The sequence below is a fragment of the Pongo pygmaeus genome, chromosome 20, assembly GCF_028885625.2.
Source record: "Pongo pygmaeus isolate AG05252 chromosome 20, NHGRI_mPonPyg2-v2.0_pri, whole genome shotgun sequence".
In the NCBI taxonomy this organism is placed as follows: Eukaryota; Metazoa; Chordata; class Mammalia; order Primates; family Hominidae; genus Pongo; species Pongo pygmaeus.
In genome coordinates, this window is record NC_072393.2 from 9675110 (window position 1) to 9699471 (window position 24362).

General features: G+C 41.4%; 1 protein-coding gene across 1 annotated transcript in view; it reads right to left on the reverse strand.

The window, feature by feature from the left end:
- Window positions 1-832: 832 nt before the first annotated feature.
- The window catches only part of ZNF560 (zinc finger protein 560), a 53063-nt gene continuing 29533 nt past the window's right edge, over window positions 833-24362 (reverse strand). Inside the window, exons 9-13 of the mRNA XM_054461604.2 lie at window positions 24205-24287; window positions 19891-23441; window positions 1705-1810; window positions 1406-1512; window positions 833-1185 (exon numbers count right to left, since the gene is read on the reverse strand). Of these exons, the coding sequence (XP_054317579.2) occupies window positions 21681-23441; window positions 24205-24287 (1844 nt within the window). The 3' untranslated portion in view covers window positions 833-1185; window positions 1406-1512; window positions 1705-1810; window positions 19891-21680. The remainder of the gene's footprint in view (window positions 1186-1405; window positions 1513-1704; window positions 1811-19890; window positions 23442-24204; window positions 24288-24362) is intronic.

Consider the following 24362-nt stretch of genomic DNA (forward strand, 5'->3'; position numbering starts at 1 on the left):
TTTACTTTGAGACAGAGTCTCACTCTATCACCCAGGCTGGAGTGCAGTGGCAGGCTCACAGTTCACTGCAGCCTCAATCTCCCATGTTCAAGCAGTTCTCTCATCTCGACCTCCCAAGTAGCTGGGACTACAGGCACACGCAACCACACCCGGCTAATTTTTTTGTAGGGATGGGATTTTTCCATGTTGCCTAGACTGGTCTCGAACTCCTGGGCTCAAGTGATCTGCCTGCCTTAGCCTCCCAAAGTATTGTTGGGATTTACAGGCATGAGCCACGAAATGTTCTCTTATGAGTAACATGTTATTACTTACCAGGCTAATTTCAAGATGTTCTACTTATCTTTAGCTTTCACAACTTTAATTGTTATATCTTTTGGCCTATAGTTCTCTGGGGTTATGTTTTGGGTTCATTAAATTTCTTGAATCTGAATATTTGTGTCTTTCATCAAATTTGAGAAGTTTTTCATCATTACCTTTTCAAAAACTTATTGCATCACACATCTTCCTCTTCTTTTAGGATTCTAATATCGTGAATGTTAGCCTTTTGTACTGTTACACAGCCCCGTGAGGCTCCACTACTAGTATGCTGAATAGTTTGGGTTTATATTCAGGGCACTTTGAATATTATAACACTCTGGGCCTTTAAGTCCTATGGAGAGTGTAGATTTTTTTTTTCTTTTTTTTTTTTGGATGGAGTCTAGCTCTGTCGCCAGGCTGGAGTGCAGTGGTGTGATCGCGGCTTACTGCAACCTCTGCCTCCGGATTCAACCAATTCCTGCCTTAGCCTCCTGAGTAGCTGGGATTACAGGCATGTACTGCCACGCCCAGCTGATTTTTGTATTTTTGATAGAGACGGGGTTTCACCATGTTGGCCAGGATGGTCTCGATCTCTTGACCTCGTGGTCCACCCGTCTCAGCCTCCCAAAGTGCAGGGATTAAAGGCATGAACCACTGCGCTCAGCTGATTTTTTTTTTTAATCTGAACAATTACCCAGTTGGGTTCAGCTTGCAAGTTTTAGTCAACACTCTGAGTTGTGGTTTCAATGGGAGCTTTATTTTCAAAGATTTTGCTGTACTCTTTGTGTCTCTACCTGGAGGCTAGACTACATGGAAGGTCGTCTATCTCACATTCCAGCTCTCAAAGTCTATGGTATGTCTCATTGCCACCAGAGGATTGCTTGGAGGCTGGAACCAAGTAAATGGAGAAAACAAACTGAGGTATTTATCTCCCTCTCTTTCTCACCGAGCATTAGAAACCACCCCTCCCACCCCCTTGTTGATATTACCAGAACCAGAGGGCTTCTTCTGGAGCTCTCCATGTTGGTCATGATGTGTGCCTCTGGTTTTTCAGCCACACTGAGTACAGACCAGATGAAACCAGAAGGGTGAAAACTAGCAAACTTACTGCCTGCTTGGTGGTACTTTGAAAGCTGATTTTTTTTTCCATCTCCCTGCTGCTATTTACTTTTCAGATTCTTCAAATAGCTGATGCATTCTGTCCAGGTGTTATACCTGCATTCAGTGGGACAGACAGGATAACTGCATTTACTCCACCTTTCCCTAAACCAGAACCAATTTTGCCAAGTCATACACACACACACACACACACACAAACACACAAATAAAATATAGGATGCATTCTCTTGTTACTTCTGGTTTCTTTCACATCACGTTTGTGAGATTCATCCACGTTAGGGGGTGTACCTGTATAGTAGGCAGAATTCTGAGATGGTGCTTATGAGTCCTGCACTCTGGTATGCCTTGGTATAATCCTCTCCTGTTGAGTGTTGATAGGATAAACAGTTTCCTCCTAATCAAGAAAATATAGCAAAGGTGATGCAATGTCAACCCTGTATTACATTATGTGGCAACAATGAAGGAATTTTGCAGATACAGTTCAAGTCTCTATTCAGTCGATTACACATTACACAAAGCGAATAATCTCCTAGAATATCCTTAGGAGAACTTGATTTACTTATAGCATAGGGATATCTAGAGAGATTCACCTTACCAAATTAGGTGAGTCCCTTCAAAAGGGATCTGGATATCAGTGACTAAAAAATAGCAGACGGCTGGGCGCCGTGGCTCACACTTGCACTTTGGGAGGCTGAGGTGGGCAGATCACAAGATCAGGAGTTCGAGACCAGCCTGGCCAATATGGTGAAACCCCGTCTCTAGATAAAAATACAAAAATTAGCTGGGCATGGTGGCGTGTGCCTATAGTCCCAGCTACTCGAGAGGCTGAGGCAGGAGAATCGCTTGAACCTGGGAGGTGGAGGTTGCAATGGGCCAAGATCATGCCACTGCACTCCAGCCTGGACAACAGAGTGAGACTCTGTCTCAAAAAAAAAAAAAAAAAAAAAATAGACATACTCTGTGTTGCTGGCATTGACAAAATAAGCTGTAAGGAATTCTACAGCCATAACAATTAATGCTACCAACAATCTGACACAGATTAGAAGCACATTCTTCTATATTTTAGCCCCAACCCTCTCCAGATGAGAAGGAAACTGTAAGAATTCTGCCACCATGAAAAAGCTGAATGTTGTGACACCACCAAAGGGTCACTCTCACTCTACAGCAATGGTCCCTTTCCAAAATGGAGGCACAGAGATGACAAGTGGAGAATTCAGAGCTTGGCCTGCAGGGAAACTCAGCTAGATCCAAGGCAAGATTGAAAATCAACACAAACATGAAGCAGTCAACAAAATAAGAAATAAACATCTTAAGAAGTAATTAATCAAAGCTACAGGAACTGTGAAAACCTCACTTAAGGAATTTTAAAATAAAATTGAAAGCTTCATCAACAGACTACACCAAGCAGAAGAATTTCAGAACTTGAAGACTAGTCTTTCAACTAACCCAGTCAGACAAACACAAAGAAAAAAAATGTAATGAACAAAGTCTCCAAGAAATATGGGATGATGTAAAGTGATCAAATTTACAAATTACTGGCATTCCAGGGAGAGAAGGAGAAAAAGTAAGCAACCTGGAAACCATACTTGAGAGAATAATTTAAGAAAATTTCCCTAATTGTGCTAGAGAGGTAGCCATCCATATATAAGAAATCCACACAACACCTGCCAGATACTACATAAAATGAACACCACCAAGACATACAGTCACCAGCCTAAGGTCAATGCTAGAGAAAAAAAAAGGCAGCTAGAGGAAATGGCACATCAGGTACAAAGGGAATCTTGTCATCAGGCTAATAGCAGACTCCTCAGGAGAAACCCTACAAGCCAGAAAAGACTGGGGGCCTATTTTCATCATTCTTGAAGAAGAAACTCCAACCAAGAATTTCAAACCTGACCAAACTAAGCTTCGTAAGAGTAGAATAAACATTTCTAGAGACAAGCAATCACTAAGGGATTTCATTACCACTAGACCAGCCTTACAATAAATCCTTAATGGAGTTTTTGTGTGTGGGGGGAGGGTTTTTTTGTTTGTTTTTCAGACATTTCACTCTTGTTGCCCAGGCTGGAGTGCAATGACGCGATCTTGGCTTACGGCAATCTCTGCCTCCCGGGTTTAAGTGATTCTCCTGCCTCAGCCTCTGGAGTAGCTGCAATTACAGGCATGCGCCACCACGCCCGGCTTTTTTTTTTTTTTTTTTTTTTTTTTTTTTAGTGGAGACGGGGTTTATCCATGTTGGTCAGGCTGGTCTTGAACTCCTGACCTGAGGTGTCCACCCTCCTCAGCCTCCCAAAGTGCTGGGATTACAGGCATGAGCCACCTCACCCGGCCCCTTAACGGAGTTCTAAACGTGAAGATGAAAGAATGATACCTGCTACCACAAAACAACCAAACCTAAGTACACAGCCCACAGACCTTTTGAAGCAAAAACAAACTAGAAACTATAAAACAGCCACCTAACAGCTTCATAATAGGATCAGATCCTCACATATCAATATTAGCCTTGAATGTAAATGGTCTTACCACCCCATTTAAAAGGGACAGAGTGGCAATCTGGATAAAAACAAGTACTATCCTTCTGTTATCTTCAAGAGACCTATCTCACACATATGAGACACCCATGGACTCAAAAAGTGGGAGAAAGAGCTATCATGCAAATGCAAAACAAAAAAAGAGCACGGATCATCATTTTATTGGATAAAACAGACTTTAAACCAACAACAGGAAAAAAGGACAAACAGCACTATATAATGATAAAGGGTTCAATCCAACAAGATGACTTAACCTCCAACATTGGAGCATTCGCATTCATAAAACAAGTACTTCTAGACCTACAAACAGACAGCCAAACAAGAATAGTGGCAGACTTCAACACCCCACTGGCAGTGTTAGATCACTGAGGCAGAAAACTAACAAATTCTGGACTTCAATTTGAAACTTCACCAATTGGACTTAATAGATAGCCACAGAACATTCTACCCATCAACCACAAAATACATATTCTTCTCGTCTGCACACAGAACACTCAAAGACCACATTCTCAGCCATAAAGCAAGTCTCAATAAATTCATTCAAAATTTGAAAATCATACCAACCATACTCTCAGACCACAGTGAAATAGAAATAAAAATAAAGATCAATACCAAGATCTGTCAAAATCACACAATTACATGGAAATTGAACAACTTGCTTCTGAATGACTTTTGGGTAAACAGCTAAATTAAGGTGGAAATTTAAAAATTCTTTTTGAAATTAATGAAAGCAAAGAAACAAGATACCAAAATCTCTGGGATGCAGCTAAAGCAGGGTTAAGAGAAATGTTTAGAGTGCTAAAACACCTACAGCAAAAACTTAGAAAGTCAGCACCATATGAAGTGAAAAAACAAGGAACATACCTCAAAATAATAGAGCCATCTATGACACAGCTACAGCCAACATAAATGGGCAAAAGCTGGAAGCACCCCACTTAACTGAAAAGGCTGGGCACAGTGGCTCATGCCTGTAATCCCAGCACTTTGGAAAGTCAAGGTGGGTGGATCACCTGAGGTGAGGAGTTCGAGACCATCCTGGCTAACATGGTGAAACCTCGTTTCTGCTAAAAGTCCAAAAATTAGCCAGGTGTGCCAGTCTGTGCCTGTAATCCCAGCTACTCGGGAGGCTGAGGCAGGAGAATCGCTTGAACCCAAGAGGCGGAGGTTGCAGTGAGCCAAGATCACGCCATTGCACTCCAGCTTGGGCAACAAGAGCAAAACTGTCTCAAAAAAAAAAAAAAAAAAAAACTGAAAAAAGGCCAGGCACAGTGGCTCGTGCCTGTAATCCCAGCACTTTGGGACACTGAGGCAGCTGGATCATGACGTCAGGAGTTCAAGACTAGCCTGGCCAAGATGGTGAAACTCTGTCTCTATTAAAAATACAAAAATTAGCTGGACGCAGTGGCAGGTGCCTGTAATCCCAACTACTCGGAAAGCTGAGGCAGGAGAATCATTTGAACCCGGGAGGCGGAGGTTGCAGTGAGCCGAGATTGTGCTGTTGCACTCCAGCCTGGGTGATAGGGCAAGACTTTGTCTCAAAAAAAAAAAAAAAAAATGAAAAAAGACAAGGATGCGCACTCTAACCACTGCTATTCAACATAGTACTAGGAGTCCCAGCCAGAGCAATCAGTCAAAGAAATAAAAGGCACCCAAATAAGACTATTTGTCTTCACTGATGATATGAGTCTGTACATAGAAAACTCTATAAGACTCCGACAAAAGGCCCTGGAGCTGATAAACAACTTCAGAATTTAGAAAACTCAATTCAGTTCTGGATACAAAATCAATGTATAAAAATCAGCATTTGTTTGTTTGTTTATTTTTAAAGATACAGTCTTGCTGTTGCCCAGGCTGGAGTGCAGTGGCACGATCTCGGCTCACTGCAACCTCTGCACATCAGCCTCCCGAGTGTCTGGGATTATAGGCATGCAGCACCATATCCAGATAATTTTTATATTTTTACTAGAGACAGGGTTTCACCATGTTGCCCAGGCTGGTCTTGAACCCCTGCCTCCAAGTGACCAGTCTGCCTCAGCCTCCCAAAGTGCTGGGATTACAGGCATGAGCCACCATACCAAATCACCATTTCCGTACACCAATAATGTTTAAGCTGAGAGCCAAATCAAGATGCAATCTCATTTGCAATAACCACAAAATAAAATACCTAGGAATACATCTAACCAAGGAGGTTAAAGTTTCTGCAAGAATTACAAAACACTGCTGAAAGACAATGGAAAAACATCCCATGGTCATGGACAGGAAGAATCAGTATCGTTAAAATGGCCATAGTGCCTAAAGCAATCTGCAGATTCAACACTATTCCTATCAAACTCTCAATGTCATTTTTCAAAGAATTAGAAAAAAAAAACTATTCTAAAATTTATACAGAACTAAAAAAGAGCCCAAATAGCCAAAACAATCCTATGCAAAAAGAACAAAACCAGAGACATCACCCACACACTACAAGCCTACAGTAACCAAAATAGCATGGTACTGTTACAAAAACAGACACATACACCAATGGATCAAGGTTAAAAAATAAAAAAAGCCACATACCTACAACCATCTGATCTACAAAGTCAACAATAACAAGCAATGGAGAAAGAATTTCCAATTCAATAAATGGTGCTGGGAATAACTGGTTAGCCATATGCAGAAGAATAAAACTGGATCCCTACCTTTCACCATATACAAAAATTCAGGATGGATTAAAGACTTAAATGTAAAACCTAAAACTGTAACAATCCTAGAAGAAAACTTAAGAAATACCATTTTGGATATCAGCCTTAGCAAAGAATCTGTGAATAAGTCCCCAAAAGCAATTTCAATAAAAACAAAAATTGATAAGTAGGACCTAATTTAACTAAATAGCTTCTGTACAGCAAAAGAAACTATCGAGAGTTAGACAACCTACAGAAGAAAATATTTTCAAATTATGCATCTGACAAAGGTGTAAAATCCAGAATCTATAAGAAACTTAATTCAACAAACAAAAAACAAATCGCATTAAAAAATGGGCACATGGTTTGGCGCGGTGTCTCACACCTGTAACCCCAGCATTTTGGGAGGCCAAGAAAAGAGGATAACTTGAGTTCAGGAGTTCGAGACCAGCCTGGCCAGCATGGTGAAACCCCTGTCTCTATCAAAAATACAAAAGTTAGCTGGGCATGGTGGCGAACATCTGTAATCCTAGCTACTCATGAGGCTGAGGCAGGAGAATTGCTTGAATCCAAGAGGCAGAGGTTGCAGTGAGCTGAGATCGTGCCACTGCACTCCAGCCTGGGTGACAGAGTGAGACTCCATGTAAGCCAAAAAAAAAAAAGGGGGGGGGGGCAGGGCAAAAGAACGTGAACAGGCAGTTCTCAAAAGAAGACATACATGCAGCCAATAAACATAGGAAAAAATGCTCATTACTAATCATTAGAGAAATGCAAATCAAAACCACAATGAGATACCATCTCACACCAGTCATAATGGCTACTATTTAAAAGTCAAAAAACATGTTGGCCAGGATTCAGAGAAAAGGGAACATTTTTATACACTGTTGGTTGGAATGTACTGTGGAAAGAAGTGTGGAGACTTCTCAAAAGAACTTATAACAAAGCTACCACTCTAACCAGCAATCCCACTACTGGATATATACCCAAAAGAAAATAGATTTTTCTATCAAATAGACACATACACTCATGTAGTCATCACAGCAATATTCACAATGGCAAAGACATGGAATCAACCTAAATGCCAATCAACAGTGGAATGGATAAAGAAAACGTAGTACATATACACCATGGAATACTACACAGCCATAAAAAAGAACAAGATCATATCCACTGCAGCAACATGAATGAAGTTGGAGGTGATCATCCTAAACAGATTAACACAGGAACAGAAACCTAAATACTACATGTTCTCATTTGTAAGTGAGAGCTAAGCAAGTACACATGGATACAACGATGGGAACAATAGACACTGGAGACTACTGGCCGGGTAGGTGGGAGGCTGGGGGAGGAGGAGAGGGTTGAAAAACTACCTATGGGATACTATGCTTACCACTTGGGTGATGGATCATTCATAATCACAAACCCCAGCAATACACAATTTACCCATGTTACAAACATGCACATGTATGCCCTGAACCTAAAGGTCAGAAAAAATAGTGTACTACAATGGAAGCAAAAATTAAAAATAGAAACTAACAGAATAGAACAGTATAGACTGAACTGTGTATACCCTCTTCCCCCCACAATGTTCATATCTTCGAATCCCAACTCCTCAGGTGTTTATATTTGAATATGGGGGCTTCTAGAGGTAATTAGGGTTGGATGAGATCATGATTATGGGGCTCTCATGAGAGTATTAGTACCTTATAAAGAAGAGGCACAAGAGAGTTTGCTGTATCTGTCAGCCAAAGGAGAGCCAGCAGAATGACAGATAATGAGAAAACAGCACTCTACAAGCCAAGAAGATGCCCTCACCAAAAACCAACCATGCTGGCACCCTGAAAACATTTACAGCCTCCATAACACTGAGAAAATTAATTTCTGCTGCTTAAGCCATCCTGTGATAATTTGTTACATCAACACAACTTTACTACAGAAATCAAACCAAAAATATACTATAATAATCAAACCCATTTATTTTGAAAGGAATTAACAAAACTAAGTAAATTATAGCAATATTAATGTTTTTCATAAAGGAGAAAACGCACAAGGAAATGATATCAGGAATGAAAAGGAGTATGCAAAAGGTATGTAACAGCAAAAGCCACAAATACTTAAAATATCAGAAAATATTATAAACATTGAGTATAAATTTTAAAATACAAAACTACCTATAAAAACAACTCTTGCCAAAACAGACTTAAGATGAAATTGGAAAAGAATAAATAAAAACTTTAAAAAGATAAAATTGGAAATCTTACTAATGCCTACAAAATATAAAAATAATTGAGTCCATGCTTTGAATTCATTCCAAAACATGAAAATAAAATCCCATAACAATAGCAACAAGTAATCCAGATTCAGCTGATTCTGCCAGTGAATTGTGACTGATACTACTTGTAATAAGAAAGTACTGTATGAGTTAAGGAAAGGAGAAAATACTCCAACCTTCATACAAAAAACAGGCAATGATAGACTAAGAAAAGAATATTGCTTGGAACAGGCCCCAAGCCTGGACATAAACAGGCCATGAGAAACTGGCCGTAAACAAGATCTCTGCAGCACTGTGACATGTTCTTGATGGCTATGATGCACACACTGGAGGTTGCTGGTTCACCAGAATAAGTGCAAGGAACACCTGGCCCACCCAGGGCGGAAAACTGCTCAAGGCATTCCTAAACCACAAACAATGGCATGAGCAATCTGTGCCTTAAGGACATGTTCCTGCTGCAGGTAACAAGCAAGAGCCTGTCCCTTGGTTCTCCATAAATAATAAATTCAGTTAATCTATAAACTGCAGAAACGATGTTTATCATGAGTTTACTGTCAATAAATAGGTGGGTCAAACTCTGTTCAAGACTGTCAGCTCTGAAGGCTGTTAGCCCTCTGATCCCACATTGCACTCTATTTTTGTGTCTGTGTCTTTATTCCTCTAGCACCGCTGGGTTGGGGTCTCCATGACCAAGCTGGTCTCAGCAAGTGGTGCCCAAACATGGGGCTCAAACCCAGGTCGAAGGGTCGCCAGAGTGATGGTTGGAGAATGTGGAACTACGCTGGAGGACACCTGAGTACTCTTAAGAAATCCCCGTGGTAAGAAGGGGAGCTCGGAAGCATCAGGGTAACAATGGGACAAGGGTCAAGCAGGCACAAGGCTTATTTGAGTCTGCCTCGGCAGCTCCTCAGAAAAGGAGGAGTGAAAGTTAGCACTAGCTGACTTATGCAGCTTTTTAGTGCGGCAGAGAAATATTGCCTCTGGTTTCCGACTGAGGAAATAATGGATGTAGAGGTCTGGGAGGAGGTAGGCAGCGCACTGAAAAAGGCATATAAGGATGGTGCTGAGGATATTCCTATAACTATCTGGTCAGTGTGGGCTCTGATTCATTCCACCTTAGAACCTTTTCACACTGATGAGGAGGAGGAAGGAGACAAAGAAGAGGAGGAGTGTGATAATGTTGCAGAAGAGATAAAAGAACAGATCCGTCAGCCACTTAAAGAGACCCAAGAAGGGGAAGCTTGTCCCTGCCCCTCAGCACCCCCTCAATACTTTGAAGATAGGGAATGGCCTGACTCTCTGGATCTTTCTTTTCTGGAGGATACTGAGCGAAAAGTAGTCTCCCCAGCAACTGTTCGAGCAGCGCCCCGAGCAACTGCCCTCAGTTCTATTCAGCCAGGAATTCAGCAAGCTAGAAGAGAGAGTAATTTAGAGGCTTGGCAGTTCCCTGTTAGGATACACCCCCCAGATCAACAGGGGAATGTTATGGCTACATTTGAGGCTTTTCCCTTTAAATTACTGAAAGAGTTTAAACAGGCCATCAATCAGTATGGACCAGGTTCTCCTTTCGTGATGGGTCTGTTAAAGAACGTTGCTACCTCCAGTCAGATGATTCCCATTGATGGGACGCTCTTACTCGAGCCTGTCTGGCTCCTGCTCAGTTTTTACAGTTTAAGACCTGGTGGCCAGATGAAGCTTCTACTCAAGCTGCCCACAGTGCACAAGTTCAGCCTCCAATTAATGTAACTACCGACCAACTTTTGAGAGTTGGTGGCTGGGCTGCATTAGATGCACAAGTAGTCATGAAGGATGCTGCTATAGATCAGCTTAGAGGAGTGTGCATTAGAGCTTGGGAAAAAAATCTCTTCAGGTGGAGAACAATACCCTTATTTTAGTGCTGTTAAGCAGGGGCCGAAAGAACCCTATGTAGATTTTATAGCTCGGTTACAGGAGTCTCTTAAAAAGGTGATTGCAGATTCAACTGCTCAGGATATAGTGTTGCGGTTATTAGCTTTTGACAATGCTAATCCCAAGTGCCAGGCTGCTCTGTGACTTATTAGAGGGAAAGCATATTTAGTTGATTATATCAAGGCCTGTGACAGTATTGGAGGTAATCTGCATAAAGCTACTCTGTTAGTGCAAGCCATGGGAGGACTGAGAGTGGGTAAAGGAAATGCTCCATTTCCTGAAGCTTGTTTCAACTGCAGGAAACATGGGCATACAAAGAGAGAATGTAGAAAAAATCAGAGGGTCCAACTGCCCATTGATGGAAAAAAGAAAACTGCTGAACCAGGTCTATACCTGAAGTGTAAAAAAGGAAAGCATTGGGCCAATCAGTGTCATTCTAAATTTGATAAAGACGGAAACCCGATTTCGAGAAACGCCATGAGGGGCCAATCCCGAGCCACATTCCAAACCAGGGCATTCCTGGCTCAGATCACTCCCTCACCCCTGTATAATGCCTGTCCCCCACCACAGCTGGTAGTGCCACAGTAGATCTGTGTTGCACCAGGGCTGTGAGTCTCCTGCCTGGAAAGCCACTGCAGAAAGTACCAACAGGAGTCTGCAGACCTCTGCCAGCAGGAATGGTAGGACTACTTCTGGGAAGATCTAGTTTAAATGTAAAAGGAGTGCAGGTTCATACAGGAGTAATTGATTTGGATTGTAATGGGGAAATTCAAATCATTATATCTACCTCCGTTCCTTAAAAGGCAGAACCAGGACAGCGTATAGTGCAGCTTCTGATTTTACCGTATGTGGGACTAGGAAAAAGTGAAACTAAAAGAACAAGGGGATTTGGCAGTACAAATAAACAAGGGAGAGCCACCTACTGGGTAAATCAAATTACTGATAACCATCCTACCTGTGAAGTAACTATTCAGGGAAAGAAATTTAAAGGTTTGGTAGATTTCAATCATATCTCTACATCACTGGCCATCTGCATGGGCAGTTCAGCCTGCTCAATTTAACATAGTTGGAGTTGATAAAGCCCCTGAAGTATATCAAAGTAATTATACTTTGCATTGTAAAGGGCCCGATGGACAACCTGGGACTATTCAACCAATTATAACTTCTATACCTATAAATTTATGGGGGCTCTCCCCCCATAAATGTATTGCAACAATGGGGAGCACAAGTTCTAATTCCTGAGCAATTACACAGCCCTCAAAGTCAACATATGATGCATGAAATGGGTTATGTCTGTGGTATGGAACTAGGAAAAAATTTGCAAGGTTTGAAGGAACCTCTTCAAGTGGAAAGACAAAGTTCCCACCAAGACTTAGGATACCATTTTTGATGGTGGCCATTGTTAAGCCTCCAGAGCCTATCCCGTTAAAATGGCTGACAGACAGGCCAATATGGATAGAACAGTGGCCGCTGAGTAAAGAGAAACTGGAGGCTTTAAATGAACTAGTCAAAGAACAGCTTCAAAAGGAACATATAGCTCAAACGCTCTCCCCTTGGAATTCCCCAGTTTTCATAATTAACACAAAACCAGGTAAATGGAGAATGTTAACTGACTTAAGGGCCATTAATGCAGCTATATAACCTATTGGGGCATTACAGCCAGGACTGCCTTCTCCTGCTATGATTCCAAAAAATTGGCCTTTAATAGTCATAGATTTAAAAGACTTGTTTCTTTGCTATCCCCTTAGCTCAGCAGGACTGTGAACAGTTTGCATTTACGATTCCTGCGGTAAACAACTTGCAGCCTGCTAAGCGTTTTAATTGGAAAGTGTTGCACAAGGCATGTTAAACAGTCCCAACAATTTGCCAGACTTATGTAGGGCAAGCAATTGAACCTACTCATAAAAGATTTTCAAAGTGTTACATTATTCATTATATGGATGATATTCTTTGTGCTTCTCCCACTCCAGAAATATTACTCCAATGTTACGATCACTTGGAAAATTCAATTTCTCATGCCAGTTTAATTATAGCTCCTGACGAAATTCAGACTACTACTCCTTACTGTACTTGGGGACCTTAGTAAATGTCACCACAATAGTGCCACAGAAAGTAGCCATATGTAGGATCAATTGAAAACATTGAATCAGACTTTCAAAGTTTGCTAGGGTATACTAATTGGATACGGCCTGCTCTAGGCATTCTGACTTATGCCATGAGTAATCTGTTTTCTATCTTTAGAGGAGATCCTAGTATCACAAGCCCTTGGCAATTAACAAAAGAAGCTGAGGCAGAGCTGCAGCTAATTGAAAAGCAAGTCCATAAGGCCCAAATAAATAGAATAGATCCAGAGAATACTCTAGATTTGCTAATTTTTCCAACTCAGCATTCACCTACTGGTGTTACTGTTCAAGAGCGCGATCTTGTAGAGTGGCTTTTCCTTCCACATACTAATTCACGGACTTTGACTCCTTATTTGGATCAAATCGCTACTATGATAGGAAATGGGAGAACTCGGATTGTTAAATTACATGGATATGATCCTGGAAAAATTATTGTCCCTCTCACAAAGACACAAATACAGCAAGCTTTATAAATAGTCTTACTTGTTAAACCCATTTAGCTGACTTTCTGGGTATTCTCAATAACCATTTTCCTAACATGAAACTGTTTCAATTTTTGAAATTAACTAATTGGGTTCTCCCTAAAATAACTAAATTCAAACCAATTGAAGGTACTGAGAATGTCTTCACAGATGGGTCTAGTAATGGTAAAGCCTCTTATTCTGGATCGAAAGGTAAAGTTTTTCAGACGCCCTATACTTCAGCTCAAAAAGCAGAGCTTGAGGCTGTAATTGAGGCATTGACTGCTTTTAACATGCCTATTAATGTGATTTCTGATTCTTCATATGTGGTTCTACACAGTTAGTTGAAAATGCTCAGCTACGATTCCACACATATGAGCAACTGATGACTTTATTTACCCAATTGTAAACAGCAGTTAGAAGTAGAATGCACCCTTTTTACATCACTCACATTAGGGCTCATACAGCTCTTCCAGGACCTTTGACTGCAGGGAATCAAATGGCTGATCGCCTAGTTGCTACTGCAATACCTAATGCTAGACACTTTCACAATTTAACACATGTTAATGTCTCCGGTCTCAGACACAGATACGGCATTACCTGGAAAGAAGCCAAAGCTATTAACCAGCGATGCCCAACTTGCCAAATGATTCCTCGAGGATTAGAACCTAATTCTCTTTGGCAAATGGATGTCACACATGTTCCCTCGTTTGGGAGACTGGCTTATGTACATGTATGTGTAGACACCTTTTCTCACTTTGTCTGGGCTGCATGCCAATCAGGAGAGTCTTCTGCCTGTGTTAAACATCACCTTTTGCAGTGTTTTGTGGTGATGGGCATTCCAGCTTCTATTAAAACAGATAATGCCCCAAGCTATACTAGCCAAGCTCTAGCTACATTTTTCTCTATATGGAATACCGAAGACATTACTGGTATCCCATATAATTCTCATGGACAAGCCATAGTGGAAAGAATGAATCTGTCCCTAAAACAGTAGTTGCAAAAACAGAAAGGGGGAGACAGTGACTATAGGACTCCACACATGCAACTAAATCTAGCATTATTAACTTTAAATTTTTTGAGCCTGCCTAAAGGCCGATTGTTATCAGCAGCTGAAAAACATTTACAGAAGACAGCTGCAAAGGCAGAAGTGGAACAATGGATTTGGTGGAAAGACCCAATAACAAAAGATTGGGAAACAGGTAAAATAATAACATGCGGCAGAGGTTATGCTTGTGTTTCTAAAGGACCGAATCAACAGCCACTTTGGGTGCCATTGAGACATCTGAAGCCCTATGTTGGGGTGATCAGACTGAACACCAGGCCATGGGGGCTACGAAGTATGGTGGAGTCAAAGGAATGAGACAAGTTAAGAGTTCATAGGGTGGGTCCAGGGGGCCAACACTAGTATGGAGGCTGCGAAGTCCCCGAGCTCTGGGAGCCCACACTATTTATTGGTGATCAAAGAAGCAGGTGGTGAGGACATGCGGACGTGGGGGTAGACAGGTGAGGATGTGGGGGTAGAAAGGTAGCGGTGCATCAAGCATAGCTGTGATGGTTTAGCATATGCTCTGCTACTTGAGATAATGAAGAATAGATTCTTCTAACTCAAGATACAATCGAATTATGAGCCACAAGGGGTTTTATGCCCTGGGCTTAGACTGTAGTGCAGCAGGGCAGCCTTCCACCCTTAGGCACAGAGCTTGGTGTTCCATAGGCCACAAGGGGTTTTAGATCCTGGCCCCAGGACATGTTCCAAGACTCTTTTACATTATGTCAGACAAGCAGGCCCTGCCTCAGCCCTTCTACCAACACAGAAGTGGAACAATGGGTTTGGTGGAAAGACCCGATAACAAAAGGCTGGGAAACAGGTAAAATAATAACATGGGGCTATACGCTTGTGTTTCTCCAGGACCGAATCAACAGCCAATTTGGGTGCCATTGAGATATCTAAAGCCCTACTATGAGTATGAGCCAGATAACCAGGAAGAGGTTTTGGGAGGATCCCAAACACCCACTGGTGGCAGCATTGTCCAAGTTGACGCTGAGGATGACCCCCAACTGTCACAATGAGTAATTTGTCACAATGTGACAAGCAGTCACAATGAGTAATTTTATGACAGCGGTGATCACCATTGCCATGAGTATTCCTTCAGCAAGGACTGACACAGAGAGCAATTGTACTCATTGGGCATATTTACCTTTTCCACCACTTCTATGGCCTGTAACTTGGCTGGACCCCCCAGTGGAGGTATACACTAATAATAGCTCTTGGATGCCCGGTCCTACAGATGACAGAGGCCCATCTCACCCACACGAGGAAGGAACTGTTATGAGTATTTCTTTAGGATTTAAACATCCGCCCATCTGTTTGGGAAAGGCCACTAGTTGCCTACCCCCTCAGTATCAATCTTAGCTGGCAATAATGCCTGGACATAATCCCTCTATGGCACAGTTACACATGCTTTCTGGTCTCAGTATTTACCATAATGAATCTGCTCCTCTAATTGAGGCATACCGCCCTCAAAAACCTATTTGTAAACAGGATTGGACCTGGTCAGAAAAAATGAATGTACTCATTTGGGAAGATTGCATTGCAGCACAGGCAGAGCTGCTGCATGATTCCTATGGAATCATTATTGATTGGTCCCCTAAGGGGGTATTTAGCATGAATTGCACCTCTGTCTGCATGTGATGGCCACACTACGTTCAGCTGGTCTGAACAAAACGATCAGATGGTAAAAATGATGAGACGTACCGCAAGAGTTCCTATAATCTGGAAACATGGCGGTATAGTGGCACCTCAACCTCAAATGATATGGCCTGCTGTAGGAGCTAAACATAAGGATTTGTGGAAACTATTAATAGCTCTTGATAAGATCAAGATTTGGGAAGGAAAATATACTATGCCATCACAATATAATCCTAATTACATTTTAGAACTTGTTGAAAACAGTACAATTTGGATACAAAGTTGTGTTCACCCTCCCTTTTTTGGTAATGGGCGATCTAAAGTTTGACACCCCTAATTATCATGTAACTTGCCAGGAAGGTAGATTGTTCTCTTGTGTGAACTCGTTTAATACTAATCATTCTATCCTCGCAGTGAGAGCTCAAGGAGTTGGTTACCGGTGAAGCTTTCCCATCCTTGGGAACCCTCTCCCTCTGTACATATTATTACTGAAATCCTTCAGAAAATTCTAGGAAGTTCTTGGTGTTTCATTGCTACTTTAATCTTATTATGGGACTGATTGCTGTCACAGCTACTGCTGCAGTAGCTGGAGTTGCACTACATTCATCAGTGCAGACAGCAGATTTTGTAAATAAATGGCAAAAGAACTTTACTCTGCTGTGAAACTCTTAAACTAAAATAGACCAAAAGATAGTTAATCAAATCAATGATCTCCAACTGTAATGTGGCTGGGAGATCAAGTAGCTAGTTTGGAATATGGAATGCAGCTGAAATGTCACTGGAATACTTCCGACTTTTGTATCACTCCTCACCCTTACAATGAATCAGACCATGAATGGGAAAGAATAAAAAAAAGCATCTGGAAGGACACTCTACAAACCTGTCTTTGGATGTTGCAAAATTAAGAGAACAAATATTTCAAGCATCCCAGGCACACCTGACCTTAATGCCAGGAACTGGAGTGCTTGAAGGAGCTGCAGATGGATTGGCAGCCATAAGTCCTATGAAATGGATAAAAACACTTGGAGGCTCTGTGATTTCTATGATGATTGTGCTATTAATCTGTGTTGTTTGTCTTTGTGTAGTCTGTAGATGCAGATCCTGACTCCTGCAAGTAGCTCACTGTGATAAAGCCACCTTTGCTTTTATTGCCCTGGTAAAACAAAAAGGGGGACATGCTGGGAATAGGCCCCAAGCCTGGCCATAAACAAGCCATGAGAAACATCATTAACAAGATCTCTGCAGCACTGTGACGTGTTCGTGATGGTTATGATGCACACACTGGAGGTTGCTGGTTCACCAGAATGAGGGCAAGGAACACCTGGCCCACCCAGGGCGGAAAACTGCTCAAGGTGTTCCTAAACCACAAACAATGGCATAAGCAATCTGTGCCTTAATGACATGCTCCTGCTGCAGATAACAAGCCAGAGCCTGTCCCTTTGTTCTCCTTAAAGAATACTTTCAGTTAATCTATAAACTACAGAAATGATGTTTATCACGGGCTGTCAATAAATAGGTGGGTCAAACTCTGTTGGAGGCTCTCAGCTCTGAAGGCTGTTAGCCCCCTGATCCCACTTTGCACTCTATTTCTGTCTGTGTCTTTATTCCTCCAGTGCTGCTGGATTGTGGTCTCCATGACCGACCTGGTCTTGGCAAATATTACATGCCAATGTTAATAATATTTTTAAAAAATCTTTACACTATAGGTATATAAAATATTCTAGCAAAAAAAAAGTTAATCCATTATACTCAAATTGCATTTTTTCTGGAATTACAAGGATAATGTAACATTGGAATGTCAATCAGTTATCTTTCCACATTTTAAAAAAACTTTTATTTACTTGCACATTTAAATATTAGGTATCTATCAAGGGCAAGTACAATCAGTCCTAGGTACTTGAATTTTCTGAGTAAGGCAAGATCAGCAAAGAGCAATCAGGGGAAAGCATTCAATAAATTCTTCAGCCATTCATGGGAAAGACTCCCTAAACAATGAAAAGTAGAAAAAAGCCTTGACCTTTTAAAAATCTATAGCAACCAATACAGTGATTAGTAATGATGGAAAACATCTGCCACTAGGATTAGAAATAAAAGTATGCTTGTTTTACTACTTCTAGTTATTATTCTAGTCTTTTCTGCCTAGACAAGACATAAATGACTGAAGGTTACAAGTTAAGTCAGTTACAGATAATATGAAATGTGGAAAACCCAAAACAATACATAAAACTAGGATGTTAAAGAATGTTGAACAAGGCTTCTAGTAAACTTCAGTATACAAAGACCAAGTGACTTTATTCAAAAAATCAGAAATCAGCTTCTAAAAAAAATTAAAAAGGAAATCAGCTTCTGAAGCTAGGCAATTTCTAGGCTATGAGACTAGGGTATCATTTCTTAGTGATACATCACTATTAGTCCAAGCACCAGGATGAGGCCAACCTACAGTATTGACCTCACCCATGACCCACAAGTGCTCATACTCCAACAACTGTGAAAAAGTTTCAGGAAGACCCTATAGGTTTTATTTGAGACAATCAGGATGGCATCTAAGGACAGTCTATGAGGTGACAGAAGTCAAACAAGGCAATTAAGACTAATCTGCGTCTTTTGTGTCACTGGCAACAGTTAAATGCAACAAAGATGGGTTAAAATAATCACACTCATAACACAAGAGAACCACTCTAAAACCCGTTCCTCTTCATAAGAAAACACATAACATGAAAATGCACAGACCTCGATTCAGTTTTTTTTGTTTTGTTTTTGAGACAAGGTCTCTGTCACCCAGGTTGGAGTCCAATGGCACGATCTGAGCTCACTGCAGCCATGACCTCCCTGGGGTCAGTGAGACACCTATCTCAGCCTCCTGAGTAGGTTGGACTACAGGCACGTGCCATCATACCAGGCTAATCTTTATATTTTTTGTAGAGATACGGTTTTGCCATGTTGCCCGGGCTGGTCTTGAACTCCTGAGCCCAAGTGATCTGCCTGACTTGGCCTCCCGAAGTGCTGGGATTACAGGCATAAGCTATTACATCCAGCTGATTCAGGATTGGTAAACTTACCTGAAGCTTTGGATTACCATTACACTGGCTGGATTAAGAACCACAGAAAGAATCACCAAGAAACAACAGCCTTAATAACTGTACATGATATAACAAATATTTAAATTTGTACCACTCAGACTAGAACCTGGTTATGCAGCTTTTGTGTGTGTGTATTCCAGGGCCACGTTCAGGAAGTGCCAGTGATGGTGTCAAGCAAAGCAGAATGTCATGTTCATCCATGTTCACAGGAGTTTTTCTGTTTTCATAGCACATGGGCAAAATGAAAACCCAGAAATGGGTCATACTGCCAATCATAGCGGTTAACTGAGTCAGGCATATATGATTGCTTTGCCAAACAGTGGCATCAAAGACAACATTCGTGGTTCCCACCACCTCTCTGCACTGCCTGATAGTACAAGAGTTCCCACCTCTCCAGATGAAGGGTTATGGGTGTCCCTCCATGGCCATGAAATCACGGTATCTTAAGTTACTGTTAGTTCACCCTTTCTCCACTCAGACCCTTCTTCAATCCTGACCTTTTATCTGAAAAGATCAGGTTTGAAAAGAGGAACAAGAGTATTTTTACATTTTAAAGCTGTATTATAACTTTTACCTTGGCCAGTGTGAGCCACTACAGGTGGACCATGTCTAAAAATATGACAATAAAAAGAGAATCTACACTGTTAAAACAGGATTGTCTGAATCCTGAAGGCCCACTTTAGGTCAGTTTGTAACCCAGAGGATGTATAGCAACTAGAGTGGTGTTGCTATAGGAGAAAGACATACCATGCCAGGAATGAGCAGCGCGGTATGAGAAACTTCCAAAATAGTTCTATAGAACCACCCAGAAAGCCATGTCTTTGACAGGTTTCAGGGAAGCAATTCTGATATTCCACACATGCCCAGTTTCTCATAAGTGTGAATGCCCCTCATATTCACTAAAGGATGAAGAATATAAAAAATTACTTTCCAACATTTATTACCTTCATGAAGTTTTTCTCCACTGTAAAATTACAGGTAAACACCAAAGTATTTGGCAAGAATAAAACTTCTGAACATATCTTACATCAAACATATCTTACATAAAAAGGGTTTATCTCCATTCCAAGAACCCAAGGAAACAGTGAAAGCTATTTTTTTTTTTTTTTTTTTTTTTTGAGATGGAGTCTTGCTCAGTTGCCAGGCTGGAGTGCAGTGGCGTGATCTTGGCTAACTGTAACCTCCGCCTCCCTGGTTCAAGCGACTCTCCTGCCTCAGCCTCTCAAGTAGCTGGGATTACAGGGGCGTGCCACCATGCCCAGCTAATTTTTGTATTTTTAGTAGAGACAGGGTTTCACCATGTTGGCCTGGATGGCCTGGATGGTCTCAATCTCTTGACCTTGTGATCCACCTGCCTCAGCCTTCCAAAGTGCTGAGATTATAGGCATGAGCCACTGCACCTGGCCAGCTTTCTGTTTCTAATATCGTACAGCTTCAGGGTGAACTCTTACACACTGCATTGTCAGCAGATCCCAACAGTTCTCCCACATGCCTTTAACTTTATGGAGCATCTTCAGAGTGTAAGTTCTTTCCTATCTTTGAAGTGAACAGGGACAAATAAGCACTTTGTCACAGTGCTTACATTGATGTTTTCTCACCAGTGTGAATTACAATGTGACTATTAAGGCATATGGACTTCCAAAAAGATTTTCCTCATTCCTTACATAAAATGGGTTTCTTGGCCAGGCGCGGTGGCTCACACCTGTAATTCTACCACTTTGGGAGGCCAAGGTGGGCAGATTACCTGGTCAGGAGTTCAAGACCAGCTTGGCCAACATGTTGAAACCTCGTCTCTACTAAAAATACAAAAAATCAGCCAGGTGCAGTGGTGCGTGCCTATAATCCCAGCTACTCAGGAGGCTGAGGCAGGAGAATCACTTGAACCCAGGAGGCAGAGGTTGCAGTGAGCCGAGATCATGCCACTGCACTCCAGCCTGGGCTACAGAGCGAGACTTCATCTCAAAAAAAAAAAAAAAAAAAAAAATTGGTTTCTCTCCATGGTGTTTCTACATGTTCAGTAAGATGAGAGGAACGCCAGGTGCAGTGGCACACACCTGTAATCCCAGCATTTTGGGAGGCGGAAGCACATGATCACGTGAGGTCAGGGGTTTGAGACTAGCTTGGCCAACAGGGTGAAATTCTGTCTCTACCAAAAATATAAAAAATTAGCCAGGTGTGGTGGTGCATGCCTGTAATCCCAGCTACTCAGGAGGCTAAAGCAGGAGAATTGCTTGAACTTGGGAGGCAGAGGTTGCAGTGAGCCAAGATCATGCCACTGAATTCCAGCCTAGGCGACAGAGCGAGACTCATCAAAAAAAAAAAAAAGAGAAGAACTAGTGTTTTCCCACATCCCTTACATTTACAGGGTTTCTCTACAGTGTGAGTTTGTACATATCTAGAAAGATTCAAGTGTTCAGGCTTTCTCACATTCTTTACATTGATAGTGTTACTTTCTCCTGTGATTTTTTACATGTTCAGTTAGGCTTGAGGAAACAGCAAAGGTTTTCCCACATTCTTCACTTCCACAGGGCTTCTCTCTAGTGTGTTTTCAAATGTGCAATACGAGCTGAGAAAGAAGCAAAGGCTTTCCCACACTGGTCACATTCAAAGGGTTTCTCTCCCATATGAGTTCTTAAATGTTGAATACGTCCTGAGGATGTACGGAAGGCCTTCCCACATTCCTTACATTTATAGGGCTTCTCTCCAGTGTGAATTCGCACATGATTAGTAAGATCTGAATGACAAGTGAAGGCTTTCCCACAGTCCTTACATTTATAGGGTTTTATTTCGGTGAGAGTTTTTAAGCGATCATGAAAGCACAAGGAATTTCGAAAGGAATTTCCACATGCATTACATTCAGAGGTCTTCTCTGCCGCATGAGTTTTTAAGTGTTGAGTTAGTACACAAGACCTACTGTAAGCTTTTTCACATGCATTACATTTATAGGGTTTATATCCAGTGTGAGTTCTTAAATGATCAACTAGACTAGAGGAGACAACAAAGGCTTTCCCACACTCCTTATATTCATAGGGCTTGTCTCCAGTGTGTCTTCGTAAATGTTTAGTAAGATCTGAGCGTTCCGTGAAGGCTTTTCCACATTTCTTACATTCATATGGCTTCTCTCCACTGTGTCTTCGTAAATGTTTAGTAAGGTATGAGCGCTCAGTGAAGGCTTTCCCACATTTCATACATTCATAGGGTTTCTCTCCAGCGTGTGTTCGTAAATGTTTGGTAAGATATGAGCACTTAGTGAAAGTTTTACCACATTTCTTACATTGATAGAGTCTCTCTTCTGTGTGAGTTCGCATGTGAATACGAAGACAGGCAGAAGAGGTAAATGGTTTCCCACATTTGTAACACTTAAAGGGCTTCTCTCCAGTGTGAGTTCTCAAATGAGCAAAAAGGGATGAGAAAGAAACAAAGACTTTCCCACACTGGTCACAATCAAAGTGTTTCTGTCCTGTGTTACTTCTTCTATCTTCAATAACACCTGAGGATGTACCAAAGGCCTTCCCATATTCCTTATGCTCATATGGCTTCTCTCCATTATGAACTCTCAAATGTCCAAAAAGAGATGGGTAAGAAATAAAGGCTTTCCCACAGTGGTCACATTTAAAGGTTTTCTCTCTGGCGTGACATCTTATATGTTCAATAAGGCCTGCAGATGTACCAAAGGCTTTACCACATTCCTTACATCCATAGGGCTTCTCTCCAGTGTGAGTTCGTACATGTTCAAGAAAGCCTGATGGCACAGTGAAGGTTTTGCCACAGTGCTTACATTTATAAGGTTTTATCCCAATGTGGGTTTGCATGTGATTATTAAGGTGGGTAGGGTATCTAAAATCTTTTCCACATTCCTTACGTTCATAGGGGTTTTTAATAATGTGTGTTTCAACATTTACAGCATGGCTTGTGGAGTGAGTAAATGCTTCCCCACATTGCTTCCATTCATAGAGTTTTTCTCCACTCTGAGTTTTCCTGTGTGCTTCAAGGTGTGACTGATGAATGAAGGCTTTCCCATAGTCAGGGCCTTCAAAGGATTTATCTTGTGTACACTTTCTCTGGACCTGAACATTTAAAATCAGGCGGAAAGATTTTCCACGCTTACTGAACACAGAAACTTTCCTTATGGTAGAGGTTTTATTGTATAGAGAAAGGAGGTCTTTTGCATACTGAATACATTCAGACGTGTTGCCTCTATTTTGAGTACTCATGTTGGTCTTAAGGCATGAATGTTTACAGAAGACACCTTCACACTGCTTACAGTCATAGAGTTCCTCTCCATTTTGGTTTCTTGCCTGTTAACACGGGAATGAACAATAAAGGAAGCATTTTAGCAGACTTATTAATAGATACCACTCTTCTAAGAAACATGATAATTATTATTTTTGCCACTTTTATAACATGCATATAGTTTCTACCTTTTGGATTTCCTTCAACTTGAATAATGGAACCCTACCGTGAGAATCCTATGTCATCTGCTCTAATCTTGGAAAGATTCCTGTAGCTTTTCATGAAGTTATTTTAAAAACTCAAATGTCTAGTTATACATGTCGGCATGAACATTCACAGGAAGTCTTAAGCACCAAGCTTCACACGAGGTATGGGATCTTTCTCCAGATATTTCTCCCCTTGGGTGAACTGGGTGAATGCCACTTCTCTCAAATATCTATCATTTCTGCTGATTTCTTTTTTTTTTTTTTGAGATGGGGTTACGCTCTGTTGCCCAGGCTGGAGTGTGCAGTGGCGCAATCTTGGCTCACTGCAACCTCCACCTCCTGGGTTCAGACAATTCTTCTGCCTCAGCCTCGCAAGTAGCTGGGACTACAGGCGCACATCACTATGCCCAGCTAATTTTTGTATTTTTAGTAGAGACGGGGTTCACCATATTGGCCAGGCTGGTCTCGAACTCCTGACCTCATGATCCGCCTGCCTCGGCCTCCCAAAGTGCTGGGATTAGAGGCATAGGCCACCGTGCCTGGCCGTTTTTGCTGATTTCTACAATGCAATATCAATCTTCTCTGAATGTGAAAAATAAGAAAGTTCTTTTGTTAATCTTACCAACTGTATCCCATTTGATGTTTTTAAACAAAAATTATCTTGCCAAAGGGCTGGCCCATTGGTTTTCAGGCACATTTTCCATTCTGAAATAAAAGAAAAAAATATATATGAGAGTTTACACATGAAATGGTAGGTTAAATAAAAAGCAGATAGATTTG